General features: G+C 42.0%; 1 protein-coding gene across 1 annotated transcript in view; it reads right to left on the bottom strand.

The window, feature by feature from the left end:
- Positions 1-18,894: 18,894 nt before the first annotated feature.
- Positions 18,895-27,276, bottom strand: part of plxna3 (plexin A3) — a 147,623-nt gene continuing 139,241 nt past the window's right edge. Inside the window, exons 32-38 of the mRNA XM_063464401.1 lie at positions 23,236-23,332; positions 21,372-21,449; positions 20,770-20,882; positions 20,310-20,479; positions 19,993-20,205; positions 19,340-19,490; positions 18,895-19,020 (exon numbers count right to left, since the gene is read on the bottom strand). Of these exons, the coding sequence (XP_063320471.1) occupies positions 18,925-19,020; positions 19,340-19,490; positions 19,993-20,205; positions 20,310-20,479; positions 20,770-20,882; positions 21,372-21,449; positions 23,236-23,332 (918 nt within the window). The 3' untranslated portion in view covers positions 18,895-18,924. The remainder of the gene's footprint in view (positions 19,021-19,339; positions 19,491-19,992; positions 20,206-20,309; positions 20,480-20,769; positions 20,883-21,371; positions 21,450-23,235; positions 23,333-27,276) is intronic.

The raw sequence follows: 27,276 nt of genomic DNA, 5'->3' as shown, positions 1-27,276 counted from the left end.
GCGTAATCTCCCCCTGGACCATCTTCAGGCCAACAGCGATTCATCTAAATATTGATGTTCAGGAAACCGTTAAGAAAAACCCCTAAAAAGCTCGGCTTAGCAGTGAGCTATCCAGAAATAGAGCTAATGAAAATCTGTGGAGTGTGACAAAGACAACTGATTAGTGTTTTGGCCGTTTTTGGAGAGTCATCACAACAAACAAAATAAAACAGATGTCAGGCAGTCAGATCAGGCTGAAAAGGGTTCTCACTTCTACATAAACTTACTGAAATATGTACAATTTTACTGATTAATTGCTAAAATCTTCTTTGAGCCCTTTTTAGTTAGTAGTTACACTCATATATTATACAGCTTCTTGAGTCAGTTTTGACCATACATACAGTTACTTCTGCATGCTTATGAAAAGTTGACCTGCTTCATTGCTGCTGGAAGAAGAAAGTAGAGGAGGAGGAGGAGGAGGTGCAAACAGGAGGAGAAAAAACAGCCCGAAGAGTTTCAGCTCAGCTCATAAAGTTCATCATCAGGTTGGAAAATAAGAATCGAGCCACGAGCAACAATTCCTGCTGATACCGTTAAATCCGTTTCTAAATGTTGGACCTAATTAAAGCTGCTGGGGGAGAAAATCTTCAGTGTAATTAACAGAAACAGATCTGACCTGCTGACATCAGACACACTCATGATGAAACAATTATGTTATGAAGATTCTCAGCAGAGGACGGCGCTGTGACTTCAGTCGTTAAGAGTTAATGAGCCACTGTGATTGTTAACTTTAACACGATCTGTGAGATCAAACAGAGCACATGAACCAGGAATTTCCCTCAACTGTGACAGACAGACGAAGCAATGACGCTCGTTAGGTTCTGACAAAGATGCAGACAATACAGCCTGGATGGGAAATTATCAGGTTTATGAAAGCTCTCGCATTTATTAGAGTTATCCAATCGTAGATATATTCATTCATTCATTCAAGATCTTCACACAACAGTTACTTTGTCTTGAGATATTTCATGGGTGCCCTGGAGTGTGTCTGCTGCACATGACACACTGTAAAGAATAATATAGGCTGCTGGCTTTGCTAGCTGGTAGTAGTACTGCAGCTAATGCTAAACTGAGTTCATATGAAGACTTGGATGGGGTTTATGTAAGACCAACTCAGTTGCTGGTCTCCTGCCCTGCCTTGTTGCTACTAGTGTACTTTCTGTCTTTCAAAGGGGTCCTGTCGCCTTGGTCGCTTCTCGATTCCCAAGCCTCCTAAGGCAGCGGTCCCCAACCTCTTTCGCGCCATGGACCGGTTTAATGTCAGACAATATTTTCATGGACCGGCCTTTAAGGTGTTGCGGATAAGTATAACAAAATAAAATGATACGACCAAGACAAAAACTGTGGTATTTTGGCAAATATAATAATAAATGCAAAATCACTGTTTAATTGTCTAACTTTATTAGCAGCAGCATCCTGAAATGCGCCAACAACATTGAGAGTAACATCCTCCTCTCTGCCCCTTAATGCTCTCTGGTTTCTATGGTAACGTGTAAACATTTCTTTCAAAATAAGACACAAAACTACAACACCGGAAAAGAGTTAATGATAAAAACTCTGAAAACCATTAATTTCACACCCAAGCCTCAACTGTCGCGGCCCGGTACCAAACAACTCATGGACCAGTACCGGTCCGTGGCCCGGGGGTTGGGGACCGCTGCCCTAAGGTGTTCCAACTAGTGGCAGCTGCCAGTCTGTTGGTGGGGACTGGAGCCTAAACCATCTACGATAAGGCGAAAGGCGGGGTACACCCTGGGCAGGTCGCCAGCCTGGCACAGGTCTAACACAGAGAGACAATCATTTATGCTAACATTCACACTTACGAAGATTTTATAATTTTACAGTGGGAGGAAGCCAGAGTACCTGGAGTGAACTGAAGCAGGCACAGGGGAAAACACAGAAAGTTCCCAGACAAATGGTGGATTTGAACCCAGCTAACCAACGAAGCTAGCCACTGCTCCACTGTGCTGTATACAGCACCTGGTATTCCCAGATGGTCTCCATTCAAGTAATAACCAGGCGAGATCAGGTGTGGAGATGGTATGGTCATAAGCTCCAATTCAATTTAATTTAATTATCTGTTATTTATATAGCACTAAATCATAACAACTGTCACCTCAAGGTGATTATTTCTTGTTGAGCCTGACACTGTTAACAGTTTTGCTTCCAATTAGGAATGTGTGCAACTGTTTGACGAGATACGTAGATGCAGATATGTGTGTTTTGTCATATCTTCCTCTCTTCACCCCAAACGGTCATGACAGATGTCTGCTGGTCCCTGAGCTTCATTCTGCCAGGGGGTTCTTTCTGTTAAAAGGGCGTTTTTCCTTCCCACTGTCGCCAAGTGCTTGCTAATGGGGTTTTCTCTATATTATTGTAGGGTCTTTACCTTAAAACATAAAGTGCTTTGAGGCAACTGTTGTTGGGATTTGGTGCAATATAAAAATTAATTGGAATTCAACTGAATTAAAAATACACACAACATAGTTTTTGGCTAATACTTAACTTATATGTGATTGTTTTCTGTTTTGTAGAATAGTCAGCTGGTAAATTAGTTCTAAGAAACATCTCTCCTTCCAGTACCTGACATTCACTGCTCCAGTTTAGTTCCCTTTCTTTTCAGGCACTTTAAAAAAATCTTTTTGAAGTAATTTTATGTCTGTTTTTGACTTATTTGAGTAATTTTGGCCATCTAGCCACCCATTCTCTTCCGTTTATCCTTGTCGGGGGGTCGGGGGCTACAGCCTATCACAGCTATCATCACCAGGTGGTGAAATCAAACACAGGACCTTCTGGCTTTGAGGCAACAGCTAATCACCACACCACTGTGCTACCCTAGTAATAAGCAATTACACGAGATTGAGATTACACATGCATCAGATAAAAAAAACCAAAAAAACTTTTTAAATACCATGCTGTTATTTCATTAGGTTTTTCAGTTTTTTGTAGCTAATAATTTAAGAACATTTTCAACAAAATTCTGAATGATGTCTCTCAATCCCACCTGGAGCACCTTCACTTCCCAGTCTGTAAACGCTTTGGTCATTTTAAGTATCAGAAAGGAGGAATATCAACAATTTGCTGAGTGAGGGTGCAGTTTCACACTCAGACCGGCCCCTTTCTTATTGTGCCCATTTTCAAAACACATTGATGGCGATGGCGAAAACATGAATCTTAAGGCTTCAAAAAAGGATTTCACAAACCCATATGTAATGTGATGATAGCTATGTTCGTCTTTTATTTGGTGTACACCAATGATCAGATGGTACTGTAATGTCCGAGTAAGCACTTCACTTTAAATGGAAGAACTTCCTTTCAAACATCTGGCAGAATGAGTCCACTTTCTTACTGTTAAATGGTTTGTGGATTGTGCATTATGAATATAAGGTCGTTGATTTTAGCCTGTTTGAAATAAACTTTGAGCTGCTTCATGTTAAACGTGAACATCCGCAGTAGTGGATCAGACGACTTACCCAACACTGCATACAACAAGCACAATCCGTGTGGTCCTTCTGTGGAAAGAAACGAGTATTGGAATGTTACACAGACAGGAAGAAATAAAAAAATAAATACAACAATTTAATCACACGATATATCAGGGAAAAAAGCTGCACAATACAACTTTTTGATCTAAACGTCTGCGGACTCCCACAAACATCAGCAGAAAAAGAAAACACACTGACGGAAGAAATGATTACTTAGACCACCAATGCTCTGTGTGTGTGTGTGTGTGTGTGTGTGTGTGTGTGTGTGTGTGTGTGTGTGTGTGTGTGTGTGTGTGTGCAAGGCTTGGAGCAGCAGAAGAAGACGGGAAACTCATGACTCAGCACGTTTTTTACCATTTATGATTAACGGTTAATTTGGGAGAGTGGCTCCCTGTGGGTGTGTATGTGCTTGTACAACTATCTTTCTGAGGACCAATGGGAGTTTACGACATTGTGGGGACATATGTGGTTACAGGAGACGTCTGTAAAACGAGAGGACATTTATAAAAAGGGGAACATTTGTTTAAAAAAAGAAAAAAGTAAGGACAGTTTTCAAAGTTAACAGACTTCAACGTGAGTTGTTTTGTGTGTGTGTGTGTGTGTGTTTTTTTAAGATGTGGTTAGGAAAAAGTTGACATGCATGGATATTGTCAGATGACAGTTTTTAATGTAAAGACATTTTTATTTTGGAATACCAGGGGACCCAAGAATGCATTATGTCAACAAGGGTCCTCACAAAGACATATGCACCAACGTGTGTGTGTGTGTGTGTGACACCTGTAGATGCTGACTGAGCAGCTGCTTAACTGGCAGCACAATCTGACTCAGGGCTTTACACACACACACACACACACACACACACACACACACACACACACACACACACACACACACACACACACTGAGCTTTAATCAAATCGAAGCTTTATTGAAGCTCATTTGTTTCTCCACTGCAGCTTGTCATGATAACGAGCCTGAAGTCCTGACAGAGGCCGACATTTGGCCCCGCCTACCTCGTATGAAAACACTGGAGCAATCAGTCTCACAGTCACTGGCAGAGAGGCAAGTGATTGATGTAAGTTTGCAGTTTACAAAAAGACTTAATTGTAAAAATTGCCTGGTGGGGCAGGCGGGCTGGGAGGAGGAGTTGGCCGTCCGATTGGGGTCTGGAATGTGGGGCCTCACTGCTGCTGAGGAGTCGGGGCGGTCTGCTTCACTCCACCCCAGGGAAAAGGGTAACACTACCTGGGTCTGGGTGCAGTTTCCCCCTCCAGGGGCAAGGGTACCTAGACCTGGGGTATAGAGTACGCTTGGGGTGTGTGATTGTGTGTACAGTGTCTACTTATGTCTGTCTCCACGTTGGGTGAGTGCTGAATAATTGCATATGAGAGCATGAGGGTGGGAATGGATGTTTGTATCTGTGTGTGCCTGTTTGTCTGTGTCTATATGTCAGGTCGGGTATCAGACGCCACCTCTCTAGGAACATCTCAGGCCCTCCGAGGTACGGAGGCCTATCTCCCCCCACCACTCCCCCTGCCAGTGGCAGACGCCCTCAGACATCGGTGCATTGGTGGTTCTTTGTGTCCGGGGGTGGGCGTCCAGGTACGCACCGGCTCACTCCTGGTAGCTGCTTGTCGGGGCCTGGAGCCTGGGGCTCGCTGGGGTGCCCTCGGCCTCTCGGCCTGGTGCTCGGTCACTCTGGCACAGCTGGCTGCCGGCGGAGCTCACGGGCACGTCACTGAAACACCCACCCCCCCCCCCCCCCCCCCCCCCCCCCCCCCCCCCCGGCTTCTGCTCCGCGGCTGCTGAGCGACCCCTCATCTGGGGCTCTCCTCAGCTCTTTCCGGGAGAGTGGCACAGTTGCCTCCGTTGGTCTTCCTTGGTCTCTTATGCTCTGGGCTGTGGCTCCCCACACCCTCTAACAGATCATTACATGAAGGAACCTTTTAAATACAAGCGCACTCATGCTCACAGGTGTACACACGGGTGCTCACACACACAAACTACACCCTTTTTGGCTCCTACCTCAAAGCACACTGTGCGCTGTCGATCCTACGTGCTGCACAATAATATTTAATATTTAGTATTTACTGTTATATTCACATCGATCATCGTGATGATGTTTATTATATTGCTCTCTTTTTCTTTGCTTGTTTTCTCTTTTTTCTTTCTGAACAGGTGATCCAGGTGATTGATATATGTATTTTTTGTCTGTTTGTTTTGTTGGTTTTTGTTTTGTTCCCTTTATCACCATCCCTCTTACCCGCTGTTTTTCTTTCCCTCTTTCTTTCACCCTTTTCTTTCCCCCAGTCATGTCTGTCCCGTGTGTAGCAAGTGAAAATAAAATAAAATAAACAATAAAAGCAAAGGTGAATCAAATAGACCAATACGGCAAGGCTGGGATGGTCCATTTGGTAAAGTAAATCCGTTGGGCATCGTTCTTCGCCTTTAGACAATAATTCTGATGGCAAAAGAACCAAACAGGACAGGTGGGAAAAAAACAAAACAATCAGGGTCAAATCAGATTTTAAAACATTTCAGCACGTTTACAAAGTTAAATTTAAGAGATTTAAGACTTTTTTGGCCCCATATACTGTCATGGCCTAAGATTTTGGCAGTGGCACAAATTGTATGGGCTTCTGCTTGTCCACCCACCACAAAAAAACCCTTAAAAAAAAGCAACTAAAAAAAATATTAGATATAATAATAATCTTGTTACTGAGTGTAGATTTATGGGGACAAAAGTAGTGAGTTTTATTTATCTGTCAACAAGTACAGAGTATTTCTTTTAAAGCAAGTATTTCCTGTTTTCATATAGAAAAATCTGTCCACATGACAAGTGGAAAAGCAAATGAGATTATCAGGGATTAACAGATGGGATTATGACCCTAACCCTCACCGTATACAAAGCCTATAAAGGTCAAAACACAGAAAAAGTTACGTTTCCAAAATTAGAAGTGTATGTATCAGCAGGACCTAAAATTAACTCCAAGAATAAATAAAATAAATATGAATAAAGTGTTGAACTGGAATCACTGCATCCACAGTTTGTCCAGACTTGAAATAATCAGGGTACATTTCTGAAAATTAAAAACTGGTATGGGATGAAATGTCTTTCATTCATGAAAATAATCCATATCTATGCAAAGTTTATAGAGTAATTTCAAATATATTAAGTTTGGAACTTAAACACTGCATTTACAGAACTTTATCTCTCTCTCTGTCTACATCTACATATCTATATATCACATTAAATATATATTCTCAGTCTGATGTTTCCTTTGCATGTACACAGAGGATGCAGTCATGCATAATGCAAAAGGTTAAAAGCTATTTCATCATTGCAGAATTGAATCCATCTTTCACTTAGTGTCATTTGGTCATGCGAGCCATCTTCAATATTTAATCTAAAGTAAGTTCAAGATGCAGCAGCACAACATGCTTTCACCCAAATAAATGAGGAAATAAATTGTGTAGGACGTCATTAGTGATAGTCCTGTGAATAGTTTTTCATCTTTAGTGAGGTATAAATTGTCTTTTTACTTGTCAAAATAAAAGGATCGTTTACTTTTATGACTGCCTTTTTTTCTGCGTTCCTACTATTGCTTTCGGCGATCAGTTGAAGTGTGTTACTTCTCTCTACAAATCTGCAGACAGCAAAGAAGGCCACCCTCGGTCCATTTACAGAGATAGACAGCAGGCTTTTGGTCAAAAGACCATAATTGATGTTGCTTTTCTTCATAGTTTACACTGCAGTCTGTTTAAGGTTTCAGCACTAAAAGTCACTTGGTGAAAGGGATACTGTAGGGGGCAAAATTAAGGGATAAAAATAACCAGAGGCAGAGGCAAAGCTATGTAGACCACAGGGAAATCCCCTTATTGCCTCCAGCAAATCTGACACTGGACATAATGGAGACTTTAAAGGAATATAATAGCTGGCCACGAAAACATAAGCGTTACCAATTCAGTTCCTAACAAAGTGTAAAATGTACTTGCTATCACAGCCCTCCAACCCCCATCTGAGAGTTGTATTTTGTTGAACAAATTCATGAAATCATAACAGAGTTGGATCTTTAAATGAGTGATTATTTTATCCTCCTAGACAGTGCCTGAATCCAAATGTACTTTTGTGTCAGAAGTTAAACATTTTCTCATTCCTGGAGAGGGAATGCGTATTCATGAGAACGTGAGGGACAGCAACCCTGAGAGATAAAGTCCTCGGGCCATGTTCATGAGACGAAGCATCAAAAGTTAATGGTCCTCAGTGCTTTGTCAAGGAACTTCTGTGATAACTTCAAAGTCCCTTAACAAACAGAATTCAGGGCTTTTTAAGATTTTTCAGGTACATTCTGACTCCCTGATTTGCTTGTTCATGCCACTTCTTAAATGGAGACTACTTAATGTTTAAATACCTTTGTCCTCTTATAACAAATACTTTTATATACCAAGGAAATGCGAGTTTAGACTCTGTTTTATGGTGCAGGAAAGAATCCAGTTAGGGACATCCATCCAAAGCTTACCCAAAGTTGGTTCGGGCAAAGCAGGGCATCCTTTTCTCCAGCATTGTTTTCCAGTTCCTCCTGTTGGAATCCAGATGCCACAAGTCAAATTATATCAAATTATATCAGTAAATCAACTAAGCTTTTGTATATAAAGCTTTAACTGATCATACACACACATCCACAAATGTGCAATAACACAAATGTGCAATAATCTTTCTGGCACCGTTGTATTTTTCACTCTGTTGTATATAGCATTTGTATTCTATTTTTATCCTATTGTATATTTTATTCTATTTTATTCTACTGTATATAGTATTCTATTTTTATTCTATTCTGTACAGTTGTGTACTGTATTTATTCTTATTTTATTTTATTCTAATTGTCCTTCATAACTTTTGCACTGTCCACTTCCTGCTGTGACAAAACAAATTTCCCACGTGTGGGACTAATAAAGGTTATCTTATCTTATCTTATACTACTAAGTGTTTCTGCAACTTTAATTTCTTCTGAGGTGCTCCCTCAGAGATAAGATATATATTCTTGGCAGGGACTCCTGCATCTACCAAAGGGTCTCCTCTGAGTTGGGAAAACCTCCAAGGGGAAGTGCTCAGGAGGCATCCTGATTAGATGCCTGAACCACCTCATCTGGCTTCTTTCGACACCAAGGAGCAGCAACCGCACTCCGAATTCCCCCTGGATGTCTGAGCTCCTCAGCCTATCTGTTTGACCCAAGCCACCCTATGGAGGAAACTAATTTTGGGTACTTGTATCTGAGATCTTTGTCAGTCACTTCCCAGAGCTCCTGGGCACAACTAAATGAAATTAAAAGCTTACTTTCTGGCTCAGCTCTCTCTTCATTACTGCTGGGGAATATGTTTGATCAACGAGGGCTCTCGTAAAGATAAATCTCTTTTTGCTCTTCAACAAACAACAATAATCAATAACCAAGCTGTAATTTCTTCTCCTTGATTCTGTTTGTTTCTCAAAGCTGACCTTTTCAAATCTCATGAAATCGTTGGACAAAGCTGTCAGCTCTCTTTCCGTCCCTCCATCTCTCTCATTCTCTCTCTCGGCCTCGGGCGGATTTTAATCAAGAGTGTTTCCTGATAATGAAAACCTGCGATAACGACTCTTTTCTTGCTGCTGCTGATAAGCACCGCAAAGCCTGGATCATTGTTCTCCATTAATTAGCCTGTACCCTTGCCAGTATTTGATGGGTTGACGCCGACACAGCGGGAGAGCGACCCTGGAGTCATCTCACAAACGAGCAGAAAACTGTTTGATGTGTGAGGAACTGGCACCGACACAAATGCGACTGTACCTTCACAGAAACTGAACGCGATTTCTGTCACTACTTTATGGATTTTGACGTTGTTTTTGATTTTTCCACACTATATACACTCCATCCCCCCGAGCAGAAACAGAAGAAACACCAAACTTCAGTCCAACTTTTCCATTACACTTTAGTGAAATCACACAAATATACAAACTCAGCAGAAGGCAATGGCAATGATATAAAAACTGACACAGGCTATTACATGAAGATTCATCATCATCATCATCATTACATTTTAATTCAGCAAAAATGACAAATAAAAACAAGGCAATGGCGAATGGTCTCAAAAAATGGGCCCTGACTACATCCTGGAAAGCGCTGCATCAAGGCGACATGTATTTCTGCGTTTTTAGTTTTCAAACAGAGCAAAAACTGTTTTTCCAGGCAGAGAGATGAACGGCAGCGCTGCAGAGCTGCTGGCGGCAGATCAGGAGGCTTCGATGGTGGGTTTCGTAGTTTCACACATTCTTTGTGTTGCATATGAAAAGAAGGTCAGCTGGTTATGAGAAAATGTAAAGACCTGCTGAAGAGATGTTTTTATATTATAGTATTTTGTGTGTTTTGTTACATTTGGTTTCATATCTTCTATTTTTCTGTTTTTATTAATTTATTCTGAAAATTGCATTGCAGGATTTTATCCCTGCATACTTTTTGAAATAATTCATCTTCTCACTTCAGTCAAGCTACAACCGAGACTGTGTGTGGATACTTTGTGTTTGATGGGAAAACATTTCTAAAGGAAACTGGTGTGGAATGATTGACCAGAAGGTTTGTTGAGGCTGGAAATAATATAAACAGGTGATAAATGCTGATAAGGCAACATGATAAATCCTTTTGTGTGTTCTTTTAATTTTCACAACAAAGACGACATCAAACTATCCTTCTTACTACATTTTTTAGATTTCTCGTACTACAACTTGGATTTTGCTTTAAGCCACCTCCAAGCAGAAGCCCTCACTGGGTTTCATGAGCTCTACAGTTACTGACTGGGCAGTTATTTTGGTAATTTAGAAATGGAGACATTTTTAATGCGCTTAACATCGTGACGGGATTAAACCCAAACCATGATCCTATTCTAAACCTAACCACACAGTGGACCAAAACTGGAACTTCAAGCTATAAAAAACAGCAAACTAAGCGAGAAGATATTGCAATCTCAGGGCAGTTTGTCCCCAGTTTCTTGGGTTAAAGTCTTGTGGATTGTGCCTCCACCTACACTGGCTGACTACACCTGTATATTTAAAATGTAGGGTGCTTCATTGGACAAATAAGTTTCCCTCAGCACACGACTGACACGGCCGTTTAGTTGTACAGTAAAGATAACTTTTAGGAGGTGCCTCAATTAGCAGTTAATCTGAATGTTGTAAACATGTAAGAAATTAGCAGAAAAGTTCAGGATTGCTTGAAAGTTGTGACAGTTTGTGAAAATCTAAAAACATAACACATAAATACTGAAAGAAGCCTATCATTGGTTTTTGTGACAGGTTATTTCCAGCCAAAACTGAAAAAAAAAATGAGTATAATGGTGGAGGACAAAAATTATTAATTTGTTTGTGGCAGATGGTTAAAAAGGAATGTTTTCATTTTGTAAAAGTAAAATGTTTAAATCTTAAACTTATTTGTAATTACTAATGAAATAATATGATTTTTGGACTGTCGAGCATGGTCACCTGTGTTTTTAGGTTATATATTTATTATATATCTAAAAAAGAGATATACATGACCTCTACAGTCATGCTGACAGCCATGCCCTGTACAATAAATATCTTGCATTTTGATTATATCTTTAATTATCATGAGACAGCTGCTATTGAACTTCAAAAATTGCAGCTCTACCAAATTTTAGTCATAATAATATGTGGCATCCGGCCGTGATTCATAAACTAGATTCACCGTCAGCTTCCTAATAAATAATGACAGGGATTTATCAAAGTTTGCTTGGCGAAGCCTCATGATCCAACGCTCGCAGCACCCGAAACACCGCCTGAATGAACAATCAGATCCTGAACTAAGACACAAGATCCAGTGTGAGCGGCGCTTCTCGACTGGTGGTTCAGGGACCCAGACGAGGACTTTTGGACTGTGTGTTTAAAATCCAGGACTATATTCTGAAAGTGCTTATAGATAAAATTTATTTGAATGCTGTGGATCCTGATGGCACAGCAACCAAGAAGCCTCCGCTCAGAATATTAATAATAATTATAACTGTAGTAATAATAATCATATTATGGTACAATAAAGACATCTGACTCCCCCGTTCGAGCTCAGAGGGGAGTCCAGTGATTCGCTGTTGCTATGGTACAATGAAGCCCGCTGGGATCCGCTGTTGGCTCAACTCATCTGTCAGTCACCCAACCGTCTGTCTGGAGTCTGCGGGGGTGGGAGGGGCCTAATGAGGTGGGGTCAGCCGGCTCCCATTGATTTCCAATGGGAGGTCAGTGCAAGTTTTTTGTAGGGAAACTCTCTGACCTACTTCTGCTGCTGATTACTGAACCTCCCGCAGATTATTAATGGCAATTATACCATTGAGTTTAATCTCCCATTAGTATAAAATGGATTTTTTTTCCCACATGAAATCAATGAAAGCTTTCCAATGTGACTTGCATCTTAAGATACCATTAATGATAAATGGTTGGTTGAGAGATTTCCCAGAAAGTTGAGAATTATTCTGATGGTCAGATTCATCTAAATTATAAACAATACATAATATGAAAGTGGATTTGTTCTCCATGGTGACCTGATTGTTTCCAAAGAATCTGATAAATATGTCGAACTCTTCATTGGGTATTAATTCCATTACAGATGGACGATAAACTCTTCATTAGGTTTGAAGGGGACATGTTTGTAGTTTCTAGCACTGATTTCAAATCCAATTCTTCGAAATAACACAATGGATGGAAATATAACAGAAAAATAGAAAAATCCATTTTTTAACCAATGGGGGATTAGTGTACAGTAAGAATACAATGAATGGAGCAACTAGTTTCAAATAAGAGATTCCTAAGAAAAAATACAAAATGATAAACATTAAATCAACTTGTTTATTTTCTGTCAGAAATAAGAATAACACCATTATACTAAATGTATTTTTGCCAATTGATCTTCAATGGGAGAGCTCCATTTCCCTGCTGATGTCTTTCCTCAACCCCTTCTTTGCTTTTAAAACTCCTTAAGAACATCGTCTGGTAAGGAGTCGAACGATTCAAGAACTCGTCAGACGGTTCGCCGTGTGAGTGAAGTGAGTCTGATGGGCGATTCCGATCAATAAAATTGATCAGTCTCTCTGCCTCCTTCTTGGTTAATAACTCCAGGCTGAGAGGAAACAGACAGACGGATGGATTTGATGAATTGAACATGTGCGCGATGGGAAATGACCGACTGAACCAGAACAATTTGTCACATTTCTCAATGTTTTTCGACACGTCCTGTTTGTGACTGCTCTTAAACTGGACATAAATGCAGGAAACAAGTAATGAGTTAAAAAATTAAAATGGCAAGAATGAATATGAAGTGTGACCAACAGTTCTGGCTGTTTCCCAGGCTGCACATGGACTGTTTTATGACCTGTTAAAGTGTGTGTATGCGTGTGTGTGTGCGCGCAATTAACATCTGATGCTGTTGGGCTCTTCCTTCTGCTTTAACGCTGTACAAACTAATAAAACTGTCTACATCCTCCAACAATAAATATAACCCATTGTAAAAAATAAATTAAAACAAAAATAATAAATATCTCACCACTGGAGAATGTTAAAAACGCTGAGTTGTGTGTGTGTGTGTGTGTATGGATGCACGTAAAACAGGGTGTAAATCAATCAGTTTTTTGTTTTGTTGTCACAGGAATTTAACTTCGCTCTCCTTCAGTCTCTGTTGCCTCCTCCCAGGTGCACATGTGTGTTCAGAGGATGGACATGATGTTAAAATGTACACACACACACATTCTTGCTACCACAGTGGAAACCCACCCAAGCATCGTTTTATCCCAGCTGAATTTAAACTTGATTGTAAAGGTTTTCTTTTCCTATTCACTTTATTTGCTAGTATTCGTTGTATCGAAGTCTGTTGGCGGCTGACATCAGATGGAACCTCTCAGGAGTTTGTGAGATGCGTTCAGTGCTGCACCAGGAAAGAGTGTCATTACATCTGACGAGACCGAGCTTCATGGACGAAATGCTTCCATTACCATTCGTTGGTTTGTCCAACTAAAAGCAGGATTCAGGTATCAAAGAAAAGTGGAATATTGGCCTTGGTGCAAATGGAACATCTGGAAATAAAATCATGAGCTCAGTCTCATGGCAATTCATGAATGCATGATGTAAAATAAATCTGTTATTTTCGTTGCCACAATTTAAGGCTACCAATAGGAATTTTTAATCATAGCAACTCAGCCTAATATCTACAATTAGCATGAGGATTGTTTTTTCTGGACAAATAACAAAGAAATACAAATTGGTGAACTACTCAACCACAAGAAAACTCCTTCTAGAAGCAAGTTGTGACAGCCATCTTGGAAACTCCTATAGGCAATTATGTTGAAGCCCCTAAATTAAACGTGGAGACAGTCCCACAATTAATTCCTATGACAGCATAAAAACTACATGCAGGGAACCACCACTTAAATCTGTAAAAACTGTTTTAAGTAGATCCATCCTTTCTGCTACAGTAAGTAGTTATCATAGTTATCATAGTGTGGCTGTTGATTGGCACTTTCGGATCAATGAGCCTATCAACAGCTGATCTTTTCAGGACTCTTTGCAGGAGATTTCTTGTAATGTCTCTGCCACAAGCCAGTCCTTGCCCAGACGAAAATGCAACATGTAATTAGCGTGCTACAAACTGCCAGCTCTTGACATGCTAGCTAGCCAATCGCTCATTTGTTTATCCACATGTAAGTAAGATCAGCAGAGGGGGGCTGAGCTGCTGAGATGATGGTCTGGTCAGTTCTGGTAATTTGAGGGTATCTCACTAAACAGCATAAAACTAAACAGCTATAATTTTAAAGTCACATCTTGTGCTGTTTAATGTTCATGCTAACATAAAAAAGCTACATTGGCACCAATGCTAATAACAGATTCATGTTATGTAACTATTGCCATGACACTAGGAGTGCAGGTATAACAGAAACAGTCTTTAGTATTTGCCCCTGCCCACCTTTAGTCATTCCTGCCCCTAAAACTTTTACCTTCCATCCTCTGATTTCTCGCTATAATGAATTTTACGTTCGCACGAGTAACTGAAATGAGCATGGAGCGTTTTTGCCTCCTCTTCTTCTCAGAGACCTTTCCTTCCCCAGTCGGTTTGATGGATGACGTTGCCTCCATCTTTTTTCGGCCTGATCAGTATTCTCCCTCTCTCCTCCCTCTCAGTATTCCGGCAGCATCTCCCTCCATCCTTCCTCCTCACACTTTAGCATGCAAAAAGAGAATCTGACCTCCCGCTTTCATCCTCAACCTCCCGTGTTACTCTAACATTTATTTCTCCTATTTACATTTGAAGGAATTCAGGTTTTATTTTTCACCTTTTGGCACAAAAATACCCCTTCTCTCTGCAGTTCAACAGTAATTTCTCCTCTTCCTCACTTTTCAGCATGCAGAGGGAGTTTAATCCTGCCCTACGGTTTATATGCATCGCCCAGCACCTTTTTTTTCAGTATTCGCTGGTTTTCTTCTCTCCTCCACCTCATCGCATCAACAGAAAGGTGAAGCCTGATCAAACACGATGCGCTGAATTATATCCGATTTATCTGTTCTTGATGACTTTGAGTTTAAAGGGTGAGCTGAGATTTTCATTTTTTTTTACAAAAAGACTGGAGATCTGATTTGAGATTTCAAACGCATCAAAGATACAGATCAGGTGATTTAAACGGTGCAACTATAAAGAAAAAGATTTTTAATTGAGCTGCAGATACGATCAGTGATTTAATGGCTGAGTTTCCACTGCAGCAGCAGCAGGAAAACACACACACACACACACAGGTTGGAGAACAGTGGTATTGGTATGGTAGTGGCTTCCCTCCCTGTTCTACAATTAATCATCTTAAAGGCAGTCTTTTATCAGGACCCTTTCCTCCTTTTCCTCAATCCTCCCTCCCTCACTCAGGTCCTTTTGGCCCCAAAGATTCAAACGACAGTGAAACATCAGCAAGAAAGAAAAAACAAAAGGTGCTTGGTTGCTCTATGGCATCGCAGAGAGCCAAAAGACAGATGCTTCATGGTGGTAGAACATTTTCACGCAAAAAACTGGCTTTAAGTTTTGACAACCCCGTTGAGTTTTTTTTCACAGCTTGGTAAAACAATCGATGTTTCAGGTTTTCTGTGGTTTGCATATAGGACTAACCTGCAGGTTACTAACCTGGACACCATCTTACGCTAAAGATATGCTTTCTGGGTTATTTCTCGTTCTCAATTTAAATCTTCAAACACTATGTGTGTGTACAACTTTTTTTACCTATTAGTTTTCCTCTTGTATATAAAAATGGTCTACACTTTACGGTCTACATCCAATCAAACCTCTCATCAAACATTTTTTTTTTATATATTAACATTAATGACATTTTCTGGCAATCAGTTGTAAGTTGGCAGAAATTTGAAAGTGACAACTGATTGCCAATCTGAACTTTTCTGGTTTTTGAACTATGTTTAAACACACCAAAAAATTTGGGGACCTAAAATCTTGTTCCTGTTAGAAGCTTAAACGTGAAAGGCCCTGAAGCAGTTTGCATCTTATTTAAAAGGGGAAAGCAAAAAAATACATACCAGTCTTCCACTGGCACACATTTACACAACATTAGTTATGACCGAACAGTTCTGGTGCAAGTTGTTTGCTGGATGTCATATAGTTCGACAGAACTAGAACATTAAAATCTGCCTCAAATCATTGTTGAGTAGAAGTTAGTTTGTGTTTTTAGTTTTCAAAAGGGCAAATACCTATGCAATCAAACTACATCCCAAACTGACCTTTGGGCAATATCTACAAGCCAGTTTCATGATGTGAAAATGTTCTACCACACAGGTGGGACTGGGAGGTTGAAGGGTGCATTGTTGCCATGTCGGAAAGGCCATCGTTCACACAGGGAATAAGAGCTTTTCACACAGAGCTTTTCTGAGTTGCAGTAGTTCCAAACTTCTTCATGAGCATAATTTTTACTTGTAAGATTTTAGAACTTAGGCGTGTGAAAGCCCTCATTCTGCTTTTGGATGAGGCAACAAAAGCTCAGACTCCATCTGAAGCGCTCCCTAACCCTTCCATACGCTACCCAAACCTTCAGGACAAACCTCCATCCAATGCCGCTCTGGAAATCTGTTCAAACAAACAACCAGTTTGGCAAATAAAAGCACCAAAAAGTTCAGTTTGTTTCCTCATCTTCCACATACAGAGCTTCTAACACAACAGACTCCAGTTAAATCCAGTTTGGTTGGGTCTGGGCCTGATCCGATGGTGAGGGGACGGTTTTGGTTTGGCCTGAACCGCCGCTCTGCCTCCTGGCTCTTGCTCTTCCTCCAGATTCTGATGTAGCATAACGTTCAGTATACAAGTTCAGCTCTTTAAAATCCATACCGTCAAAGCCACAAAGTTCTTATTACATGTTAACATTTCAATATTTTTTTCCTTTCTTTTGTATTCTTTTTTTATACTTTGTCATCATTATTATCTTTCTTTTTTTGTTGTTTACAATTATGGCCACAAGTCTTAAGAGTTCTTGAGTCCGGTCCGGCTAAAATTCTATTCCGGGTTGTTTTCAATCCGGATTTGGTCCAAGTCCGGTCCAGTTCTGATGTGATCCGGTCCGGTCTTTACATGGCACTGGGCTTGTAGCTCTGCACAGTATTTCCCCCTGGGCATGTTTAGCATGGTGCTGTAAAGCATGGCTGTATGTGTATGTGCAAGGTCTGTCGATAAAGCGCTGCACCAATAAACGTCAAAGTTTGTATCCAGGTGTTGACTCCAGGACCCCAGCGTCTAGGTTCTTGTGGTCCTGAAAAATGCCTGTTACTCCACTTTTGGAGATTTTTTCTGTTGAAAAATTCTACAGTCAACCTACTTATTTACAGACCTTGCCTGTGTGCCTGTGCTGGAATGTATTCAAAACGTAATGCTATATTCGTTTATATTCACTTCTAGTAAATTATTCACAATTCTGGCGAATTCCACAGTCTTGATTGGTCGGGCAGTACATTACTAAAGAGTCTTCTTGGCCAGTAGGATGGCCAGAGGCCAGCATGATTGACCAATGATGGAGGGTCGAGGACGAGCAGGAATCAAAGGTGGGGAGAAAGAGTGAAGAAGGAAAGAAAAGGAAGGTAGAGAAGGAGTAGGACGAGGAAAATTAGGAGGTAAACTTCTGATGGACGGTGAAGAAAAGAGGATAGAGGGAGGACAGGATAAGGTTATGGACACAGGTACTGGTCTGTCAGTAGGCATCGGGCTCAGTGTGCTGTGGTATAGAGTGATTGTCCAGAGAATCGAGTGGTTATTTAAACAGCAACTTAGAAACATTTAGATCCTGACGAGGCTTGGCCGAACAAGTCCAAGGTCAAGTTATATCATCTCGCTTCAGAGTCCTTATTACTCTATGTCCAAATCCTCGTAGCGTCCAGTGATTTCAAGTTTAGGTCAAGCCATCAGTTTATTGGACATCAGTTTATTTGCTTTCTTCTTCTTCATTAAAGCTTAAAACAACCTACTGAATCCAAAGAAGTCCACGGTAGGGTCAGATATTCCAAATCGGTGACTTGACTTTGTCGCTTCCAGCCTCAAGTTCTGACCTGACTTCCTTACAGTGGATTCTTCCAGACAATGCTAAGGGTATGGTTGAGGATAAGTGGTCCAAAGTTACGACATCAGTAAAGAGGCTTTGAACCTCTGTGGTAGGCCTTGACTTAGCCCTGGACTTGTTCAGATTATGATGAGGCTCTTAAAGTTCAATCCAGCCTGTTGTGTTTTTCCTGTGACTGTCTGACCATACGCGTAGTTTCTTGATCCTTCAGACAGAATAAGCTTTTCAAAGTGTAGTCTGTAGCTTTCATGGAAACTTGATCCGACCTTTCAACCAAGCGCCTGTTAAGTTCCGAAGCAAGCTGAAGTCAGGTCACTTTGTTCTCACGTCACATCCACTGTTCGGAGAAACGTGACACAGTCTTTAGCCCACAGCTACATCCCCTTTGTTTGATCCCTGCTTGCAGTAAAATCAAATCCAAACCGACAGATGCATCTAGAAGGGTTATTTTTTGCCCCCAAATGACTCAAAGTTCCGTAGTAAATGTATCCGCATCGGTTTGGAAATCAATTTTCCACCCCAAAAATCCACCAAATGGAGGTAGTTGGGGTCCCACCCAGCCAGTCGATCTTCAAGTCAATCAATCCATCAACTGACAAATAAATTACTGATAGATTGATTGCTAATGCAACTGGAGCTGCGGCTGTCAGTTCGGTCCAACATGGAGCAGTTCGGCTGACTGTTTAAACAGTTCAGAAAAACCAAATGCCCTCATTTCCCCCTCCCCCATTCTTCTTCCCACGCCCCCCCATCCATCAATCCATCAGTCCATTCATCCTTCCCCTTCTCTCAGCTGCTTCCAGACATCAGATTGATGGCTTGCTCCAGTTTGTGCCTCAGTTTGTGTTTGCGACAGTACCCATCCCGGTCCAGTGCTGTTAGGATCTGCACATGCGGGAAAAACAGAAGAAATGATATCAGCTAAGGGTATTGCTTCATGTCCCTGATATAAACAAACTTGTTCGTGCATCAGTGAAAATGTTATTTTGATAGAGGTGCTATGAGTGGTTCAGAGGATCTGGGAAAGGATCGTCTTGCTCAAGGTCAGGGTTGGATGACTAGCTGATTTATTATTTTACTGCCATGTAAGGTAAGTTGATGAGGCAAGTCTTAAGGGGAACCAAAGAGCCGGAAGGTCGTGTTAGTTGCTTTTACAACATCAGTCATGTAGCGAATGCCAATGTCAAACCTCAAACTCACTCACCTCTTCCTTGTACTTGTTGATGTAGAAGTAGAGCTCGCTGAGTGCACTCAGTGTGTTGAACTCATTTCCGTGGAGTCGGGACTGCTCCACCAGGTATGCGTCCATGTCCTGATCGCTGATGCTAGGCATCTTGGCTATATCCCTGTAATACCTGAAGGACACAGACAAAGTTAGTTGTGGTGACTAACTTCAGACTTTAACTGCATCAGCAAGTTAATGTGTAGCTTTTGGGTTAATTTACCAGGATAATTACCCAAGTCGCCAGTTCTAATGGTGTAATATTTTTACATTTTGCATGAGCAGGCCTTATTAATCATCAGCACTAATTAATGTAATTATGACCCCATTCTAATAAGGCAAGAGTCTCAGTCTCTGCAAGCCTTTCTTCTTTCTTTCTTTCTTTCTACAGTTCTGCTCTTCAGAATGTAAATTAAGCTGTAGTAACTACTTTAACATATTAATTCTGACAGGTTATATTGATCAGTCACTTTCTTGTCACATGGCATCAGCTAATATTAGCAGGTTAGTTAACTGGTTATTTACACCTAAACCCAGCTCACTCATTTATTTTTCTTAAATATATAAATTAATTAGCATGTTAGATACTTGCTTTACACAGGATGTATTAGTTAATAAGTTAGCGTGCTATCTACCTTTCCACCCAGCTCTTGTAGTTGGGGATGTCCTTCGCGTAGAGCAGTTTGTTGGATGGAGAGTCTTTGCCGAGCCGATGTTCAGACGTCGAGCAGGAATCCATGAAGGTCTGAGCGACGACTGACAAGCAAGCGTCGGTGATGCTGCTCTTGTGGATGTCGAACACAAACTGAGGATTCTTAATAACGTTCACCCAGAACCTGAGAGGAAGGCTGCAAGAACAGAGAAAAGAGATGTTTTTAAAAAACATTTAAACAGCTGTGACTTTACCTTGTAATTTTTTTTAAATCCACATTCTTGAGCAACTTTCTCTCACCAGTTGCTCTTCCAGGTGTGTCGGACGTCTGGGTCAGTTATCTGTCGTTTGTCGGCCTGCTCGTCTAAGAAGTCGAACATGTATTTTATGGCCAATGGGAGTGCAGAGCCACGATGGGCGGTGCTAAACACAGTCTCAAACAGGTCATCCACAAACTTCTGCAGCGTCCCCTGTTGGTGCGAGGACCAAAACAAAGGTTTAAATATTTAAAAATTAGATAATAAAAAAAAGATCATTAACCAGAAACATTGGACAAACTGAGAAGGTTAAAATTATGGTAACATTTTACCTATTTTGCTTAAACTAGATTATAATATACAAAATGTACATCTTCTGAAACTACAGTCTCTGCGTATAATGAAGATGATTATTACAGCAATACTTTAAGGCATTACTGTAACTTTAATCTTAAGCCCCACACTGACATCTGTGAAGGCTTGTGCTGTTTTGTTTGAGGTACCTTGGTTGCTAGAAGTCTGGTCAGGTAGATTTCAGAAACCATCTTGCTGCCACGGTCTCCTTCTCTCTGGTCGCTGTGCTCATGATTTTTCACCAGGTGCCACAGTTTAGTTCCTGGAAAGACACAAAGGCTCGATTACCAATCCCAGTTTTCCAGAAGCCACAGAAATCTCAGTTTTACTCCTTTCTTTGGTTTATTATCAATTTATTTGAAGCAATTACCTGCAAATTTGCCAAAAACTGGCATCACTCTGTAGGTACCCTGTGTCAAACTCTATTTCAGGTGTTATTCATTAACTATAGAACTCCAATATTATCATTTTTGGTATCTAGATAATATAATTTCCTTTTTCTTGGTAGAGTTTTTGTCTGAGATAGACAAAACGTCCAAGGATATCAAAGATCATAACCCATCAGAACTTCTGTGCTGTCACAGAAGTTAAATGTAATGTTGTCTCAACACAAGCAATGAATCCTGTTCATCTTTCACAGCATCTTTGATGTACCTGAAACAAACTTAAAGGTCTAACACATGAAAACACCACAGATGTATCCTAATGTAAAGAAAGCTACTATAACTGAGTATATCTACTGCCATATTACCTGTTTCCTGGTCTGGGGTGATCATTGGAGCTCTGGATCTCAGGCTGTCGGGACTGCTGGATGTTCTCAGTAAAGACTCTGATGGCACAAACAGAGAGAAAGATGGTCCTGATTAGTCATCTGGTTAGAAAAGAAGAGGCTGAACACTGATTTTGTGAGTCAATACTGTGCTTTAATGGTGAGAACTGAACAACAACATCTGGCCTGGATATAAACTAAACTTTCACTTTTCTCCACACAGCTGCTATAGCTATAAAGGTAAACAGTCATTGTGCATAACTTCCAACAAACCACATCTGTATAACTTGTAACGCCCTCAAAAATACATCTGTGTAAAATTTATTTTCACCAAAGGAATGTAAACGCTGTAATCTTGCAAGTGTTATGGATTAAATCAATCTCAGATTATTATTATTTCTGACTGCTGTGTTCCCCATTAATTCGTCTGTAGCGTCTCAGTGAGTTGTGCTAACTTTTACTTTCCACCTCCAAAGTTATTGTGACTCTCAGACGAGTTAAATACATTTATTTCCTCTTCACGTTAACTAGCTGTGAGCAGACACTGAAGGTAGCAAGCTGAGAAGACATGAGAACAAAAAATTCATTTTGATGAGTGAATATCGTGTTAGATTTTCTCTGTCACTTCACTGTCGGTCCAATCCTCTGTGTTTGCTTCCAGTTTTGGAGCCAACTGTTTCCTAAAAAGATGTTTGAAGATGGTGATTGATGGTGTTGCTACACTGTCTAAATCAATCACCGTATACTCATATCAAAAGACTAAAGACTAAAAACGATGTTCTTCTAACTTTGATAGTTGCTAGTTCCTGCTGTGCTCAAACACAAAAGAGAGAGACTTCCTGTAGAGGTTGGGTTGTCCGTACAGGTTACCAGTAATCCAGATCATGGTACGAGTTTAAAAAACAGAAGAAGAAGGAAGCATAAAGCATTCTTTAAGTTTGTGACGACGTTTCAAACCCTCATTTGATTTATAAGCAAATTGAATGGATACACTGAGCTGCTTTTAGAGCAAGTTTAAAGCTTTGTAGCCAGCAGACCACCACAGTGTTAATACTGTGGCGGATTCGGTCCAAGCGGGCGATGGCATTGGCAGTCACGATAACCTTGAAACTTGAAGGACTCCAGGCTACCTCAGGTTTGTTAAAAACAGTACAGATATACTGACATTTCTGCAGCGTGTACAGGCAGTACAGCAATTTTTAAATTGCAGTTAAAAAAATGTTTGGACTGTTGCTAAATTAAACTTTCCTCCATTTCTTGATATATGTGCAATGTGGTAGAGAATGAAAAGTTTGCATGACCTATGGTCACGCAAATGGTAATAGAAACGGGAAATACAGTCAGGTGAAATAAACCAGAATGATGCATTTGATATATGAAAAGTCTGGAAACCATTACCCCTGCCAATAAAACACGATACAGAACTGGCCAGCAAGAAAACCTAACAACTGTGTGTGTGTGTGTGTGTGTGTGTGTGTGTGTGTGTGTGTGTGTGTGTGTGTGTGTGTGTGTGTACGGGTTCGTACTATCCTGGTGGGGACCAAAATCTGACTTTTACTATCCTGGTGGGGACTTTCTGCACCGTGGGGACCAAAATCCAGGTCCCCTCGGGGTTGAAAGCAATTTTCACACTCAAAATGCGGTTTTACTGTCAGGGTTACAATTAGGTTATGGTTAGGTTTAGGGTAAGGGTTAGGGTTAGGCATTCATTTTTAATGGTTAGGGTTAGGGTAAGGGGCTAGGGAAAGCATTATGTCAATGGGATGTCCCCACGAGGATAGCAAACCAGACATGTGTGTGTGTGTGTGTGTGTGTGTGTGTGTGTGTGTGTGAGCGCGCTCAGTACCGTATCTGCTCAGCGATCTGGTGAAGGTGAAGGAGTTGGCGATGTTGTAGGCAGAAACCTGCTTCTGGACGAGCGCCACCACGGAGCCGTCTGTTACCTAGCAATGCACAGTGAAACATCAGTTAGTCAGCCAATCGCTCCATCAATCAGCTGACTAATTATCCGTTCAGCCAGTCGATTCTTATCCCGTCCACAATCTCGATAAAATCCACACGTGCCGCTGCAGGAGCTGATGAAGAACACGAACTTGCTCGGAGCTCAAACAGAGAGCGAGGGTGCACAGGCCGCTGAGATTTTAATAAATCGGCAAGAGGAAATGTTTTTAATCTGCAGCTGCACAGTCATTTTACGAGTGCCGTTTAAGTATTATGAACTGGACTGACTGTTTACTTACATTAGACCATTCTTTCATTCTATTACATCTTCAATAGTCTTCTTAATCCTCAAAATGATCTTATACTGTATGTATATTAGATTACATTATGTTTTAAGTAAGCTACACTATATCAGAATCAGAATCAGAATCAGAATCGTGTTTATTGGCCAAGTATATGTGCAGACAAATACAAGGAATTTGGTTCCGGTAGATGGTGGCTCTCAAGCACAGCAATGTAAAAACACACACACACACACACACACACACACACACACACACACACACACACACACCTATATGTACATTACGCATGCATACACATACATACACAAAGCTGTGTAAACCAACTATAAATAACTAAACTTATGTACATAAAATACAGAAATGAAATGAGGTGGAATGAATACTACAGAATGTACATAAGGTGCAGTTGCAGTCTGGCAGTGGGAAGCAGTGTGACAGGTCAACTGTTTAGGAGGGAGATGGCGAGGGGAAAGAAAGTGTTCCTGTGTCGGGTGGTCTTGGTTTGCAGGCTTCTGTACCGTCTGCCAGAGGGCAGCAGGTCAAAAAGTCTGTGTCCAGGGTGTGAGGGGTCTGTGACGATTTTCCCTGCCCGTTTCCTGGTTCTTGAGAGGTACAGATCCTGGATGGAGGGCAGGGGGGCACCGATGATCCTTTCTGCTGCCCGTACAGTCCGCTGCAGTCTGCTCCTGTCCTGTTTAGTGGCTGCACCATACCAGACTGTGATGGAGGAGCACAGGACAGACTCAATGACTGCAGTGTAGAACTGGATCAGCAGCTCCTGTGGAAGACTGTACTTCCCCAGTTGTCTCAGGAAGTACATCCTCTGCTGGGTCTTTTTGAGGATGGAGTTGATGTTGGTCTCCCACTTCAGGTCCTGGGAGATGGTGGTACCCAGGAACTTGAAGATCTCCACAGTCGACACAGGGCTGTCTGATATGATGAGGGGGGGCAGAGTTGGGGGGTGTCTCCTGAAGTCCACTGTCATCTCTACAGTTTTAAGAGTGTTCAGCTCCAGATTGTGCTGACTGCACCAGAGTACCAGCCGCTCAACTTCCTGCCGGTATGCAGACTCATCACCATCCTGAATGAGGCCAATGACGGTGGTGTCATCTGCAAACTTTAGGAGTTTAACAGCCGAGTTCTTGGAGGTGCAGTCATTAGTGTAGAGGGAGAACAGTGGTGGTGAGAGGACACATCCTTGAGGGGCACCAGTACTGAGGGACCGAGTTTCAGAGGTGATCTCCCCCAGCCTCACTTGTTGCTTTCTGTCTGTCAGGAAGCTGGTGATCCACTGACAGGTAGCTGGAGACACGCTGAGCTGGGAGAGTTTGGAAGAGAGAAGTTCAGGCACGATGGTGTTAAAAGCCGAACTAAAGTCCACAAACAGGATCCTGGCATAAGTTCCCGGGCGGTCGAGGTGTTGCAGGATGTAATGCAGCCCCATATTCACTGCATCATCCACCGACCTGTTTGCCCGGTAGGCAAACTGCAGAGGGTCCAGCTGGTGGCCTGTAATGTCCTTCAGATGGGCTAACACCAGTCGTTCGAAGGATTTCATGACCACAGACGTCAAGGCGATAGGTCTGTAGTTGTTCAGTCCTGTGATGGTAGGTTTCTTGGGAACAGGGATGATGGTGGAGCGTTTGAAGCAGGATGGAACTTCACACAGCTCCAGGGATCTGTTGAAGATGTGAGTGAAGATGGGAGCCAGCTGTTCAGCACAGGTCTTGAGGCAGGAGGGTGAAACACCGTCTGGTCCGGGGGCTTTCCTGGGCTTCTGTTTCTGAAATAGTCGGCTCACATCCTCAGTGTGTATTCTGAGTTCCAGGGAGGAGGAAAGGGGGGTGGGAGGTGTGATGGAGGTCGTTGAGTCTGGATTGGAGAGGGTGGTGGCGGTCGTTGAGTCTGAAATGGGAAGGGTGGTGGTGGTCGTTGGGTCTGGATTGGGGAGGGTGGGGGTTGTCGTTGAGACTGGATTGGGGAGGGGGAGGGTGAAGGGGGGAGAAGTGGAAGGTGTGTTGGGGGTCATTGTCTGAAGCAGTGTCTCTGGGGAGGGGAGGATGAGGCGTGGGAGTCTGTCCGTCTCAAACCTGCAGTAGAATGTATTTAGCTCTTTGGCCAGGTCTTTGTTTGCTTCAACAGTGGGTGGGGGGCGTCTGTAGCTGGTGATTTCCTGCAGGCCCCTCCACACTGACGCAGGGTCGTTGGCTGAGAGCCGTTCTTCCAGCTTCTGGGAGTAGATCCTTTTAGCTGCTTTGATCTCCTTGGTCAGTGTGTTCCTGGCTTGCTTGTACAGGGCCCTGTCACCACTTCTGTAGGCGTCCTCCTTAGCTTTACGAAGATGTTGGAGTTTAGGAGTGAACCATGGTTTATTGTTGTTGTATGTGCAAAAGGTCTTTGTTGGCACACACACGTCTTCACAAAAACTGATGTATGATGTCACAGTGTCCGTGAGCTCATCCAGGTTATCAGATGCAGCTTCAAAAACAGTCCAATCAGTGCAGTCAAAACAGTCCTGTAGTTCCTGCTTTGCTGCGTTAGTCCACTTCTTCACAGTTTTGACTACAGGTTTGGCACGTTTGAGTTTTTGCCTATAAACTGGAATAAGATGGACCATGCAGTGATCAGAATGTCCCAAAGCTGCCCGGGGCACAGAGCGATAGGCATCTTTTAGAGTGGTGTAGCAGTGATCCAGTATGATGTTGTCCCTGGTGGGGCAGTCTATATGCTGTCTGTATTTAGGGAGTTCGTGGTTGAGGTTTGCTCTGTTAAAATCCCCAAGGATAATTGTAAAGGAGTCCGGGAATTTCCTTTCCAGGGTGGTGATCTGGTCAGCCAGCTCGCACAGTGCGTTGTTCGCGTTGGCCTGAGGAGGGATGTAAACTCCGACCAGCATGAAGGAAGAAAACTCCCGCGGTGAATAAAATGGTTTACAATTGATGAAAAGACTTTCTAAGTGTGGGCTGCAGTGTTTCTGTAACACTGTGACATCAGTACACCAACCTTCATTAATGTAGAAGCAGACTCCACCACCCTTTGTTTTCCCTGAGAGCTCCGTTTCGCGGTCCGCCCGGTGAAGTTGGAAGCCCGGCAGATTTAAGACAGCGTCTGGGACACGCTCACTGAGCCAGGTTTCAGTGAAGCAGAGGGCAGCAGAGCGTGCAAAGTCCTTGTTAGTCCGGTTTAAGAGCAGTAATTCGTCGACTTTGTTTGGAAGAGAGCGGAGATTCGCGAGGTGAATGGAGGGGAGTGCCGTGCGGAATCCTCGCCGACGTAGTTTCACCAGTGCACCAGCGCGGGTCCCCCGTCTGCGTCTCCTCCAGGAGCCACAGAGAGCTGCTGCGCCTCCAACTAAAATCTCCAAAAAACTTTCCGGGTTTGTGAAAAATGGATAAGAACTATAGTGAGACGACTGCCTGATGTTTAGCAGTTCATCTCTGGAGAAAGTGATGTGGTCTGAGTGACCAAAAGCGCAGAAAATAAACAAAAACAAGAAAAGTGCGAGAGAGCGCAGTACCGAGGCTGCCATCCGCGGCGCCATCTTGAAATGGCGCAATACTTTATGCAATAGTTTATGCAATAGAATTTTATTTTGCCTTATACTATATAGTATGTTCCATTACATTATGTTAAATTCTAAG

The sequence above is a fragment of the Pelmatolapia mariae genome, linkage group LG20 (assembly GCF_036321145.2).
Source record: "Pelmatolapia mariae isolate MD_Pm_ZW linkage group LG20, Pm_UMD_F_2, whole genome shotgun sequence".
Taxonomy (NCBI): Eukaryota; Metazoa; Chordata; class Actinopteri; order Cichliformes; family Cichlidae; genus Pelmatolapia; species Pelmatolapia mariae.
The sequence above is the reverse complement of the archived record's forward strand: the minus strand, read 5'-3'. Positions and strand labels throughout refer to the sequence as shown.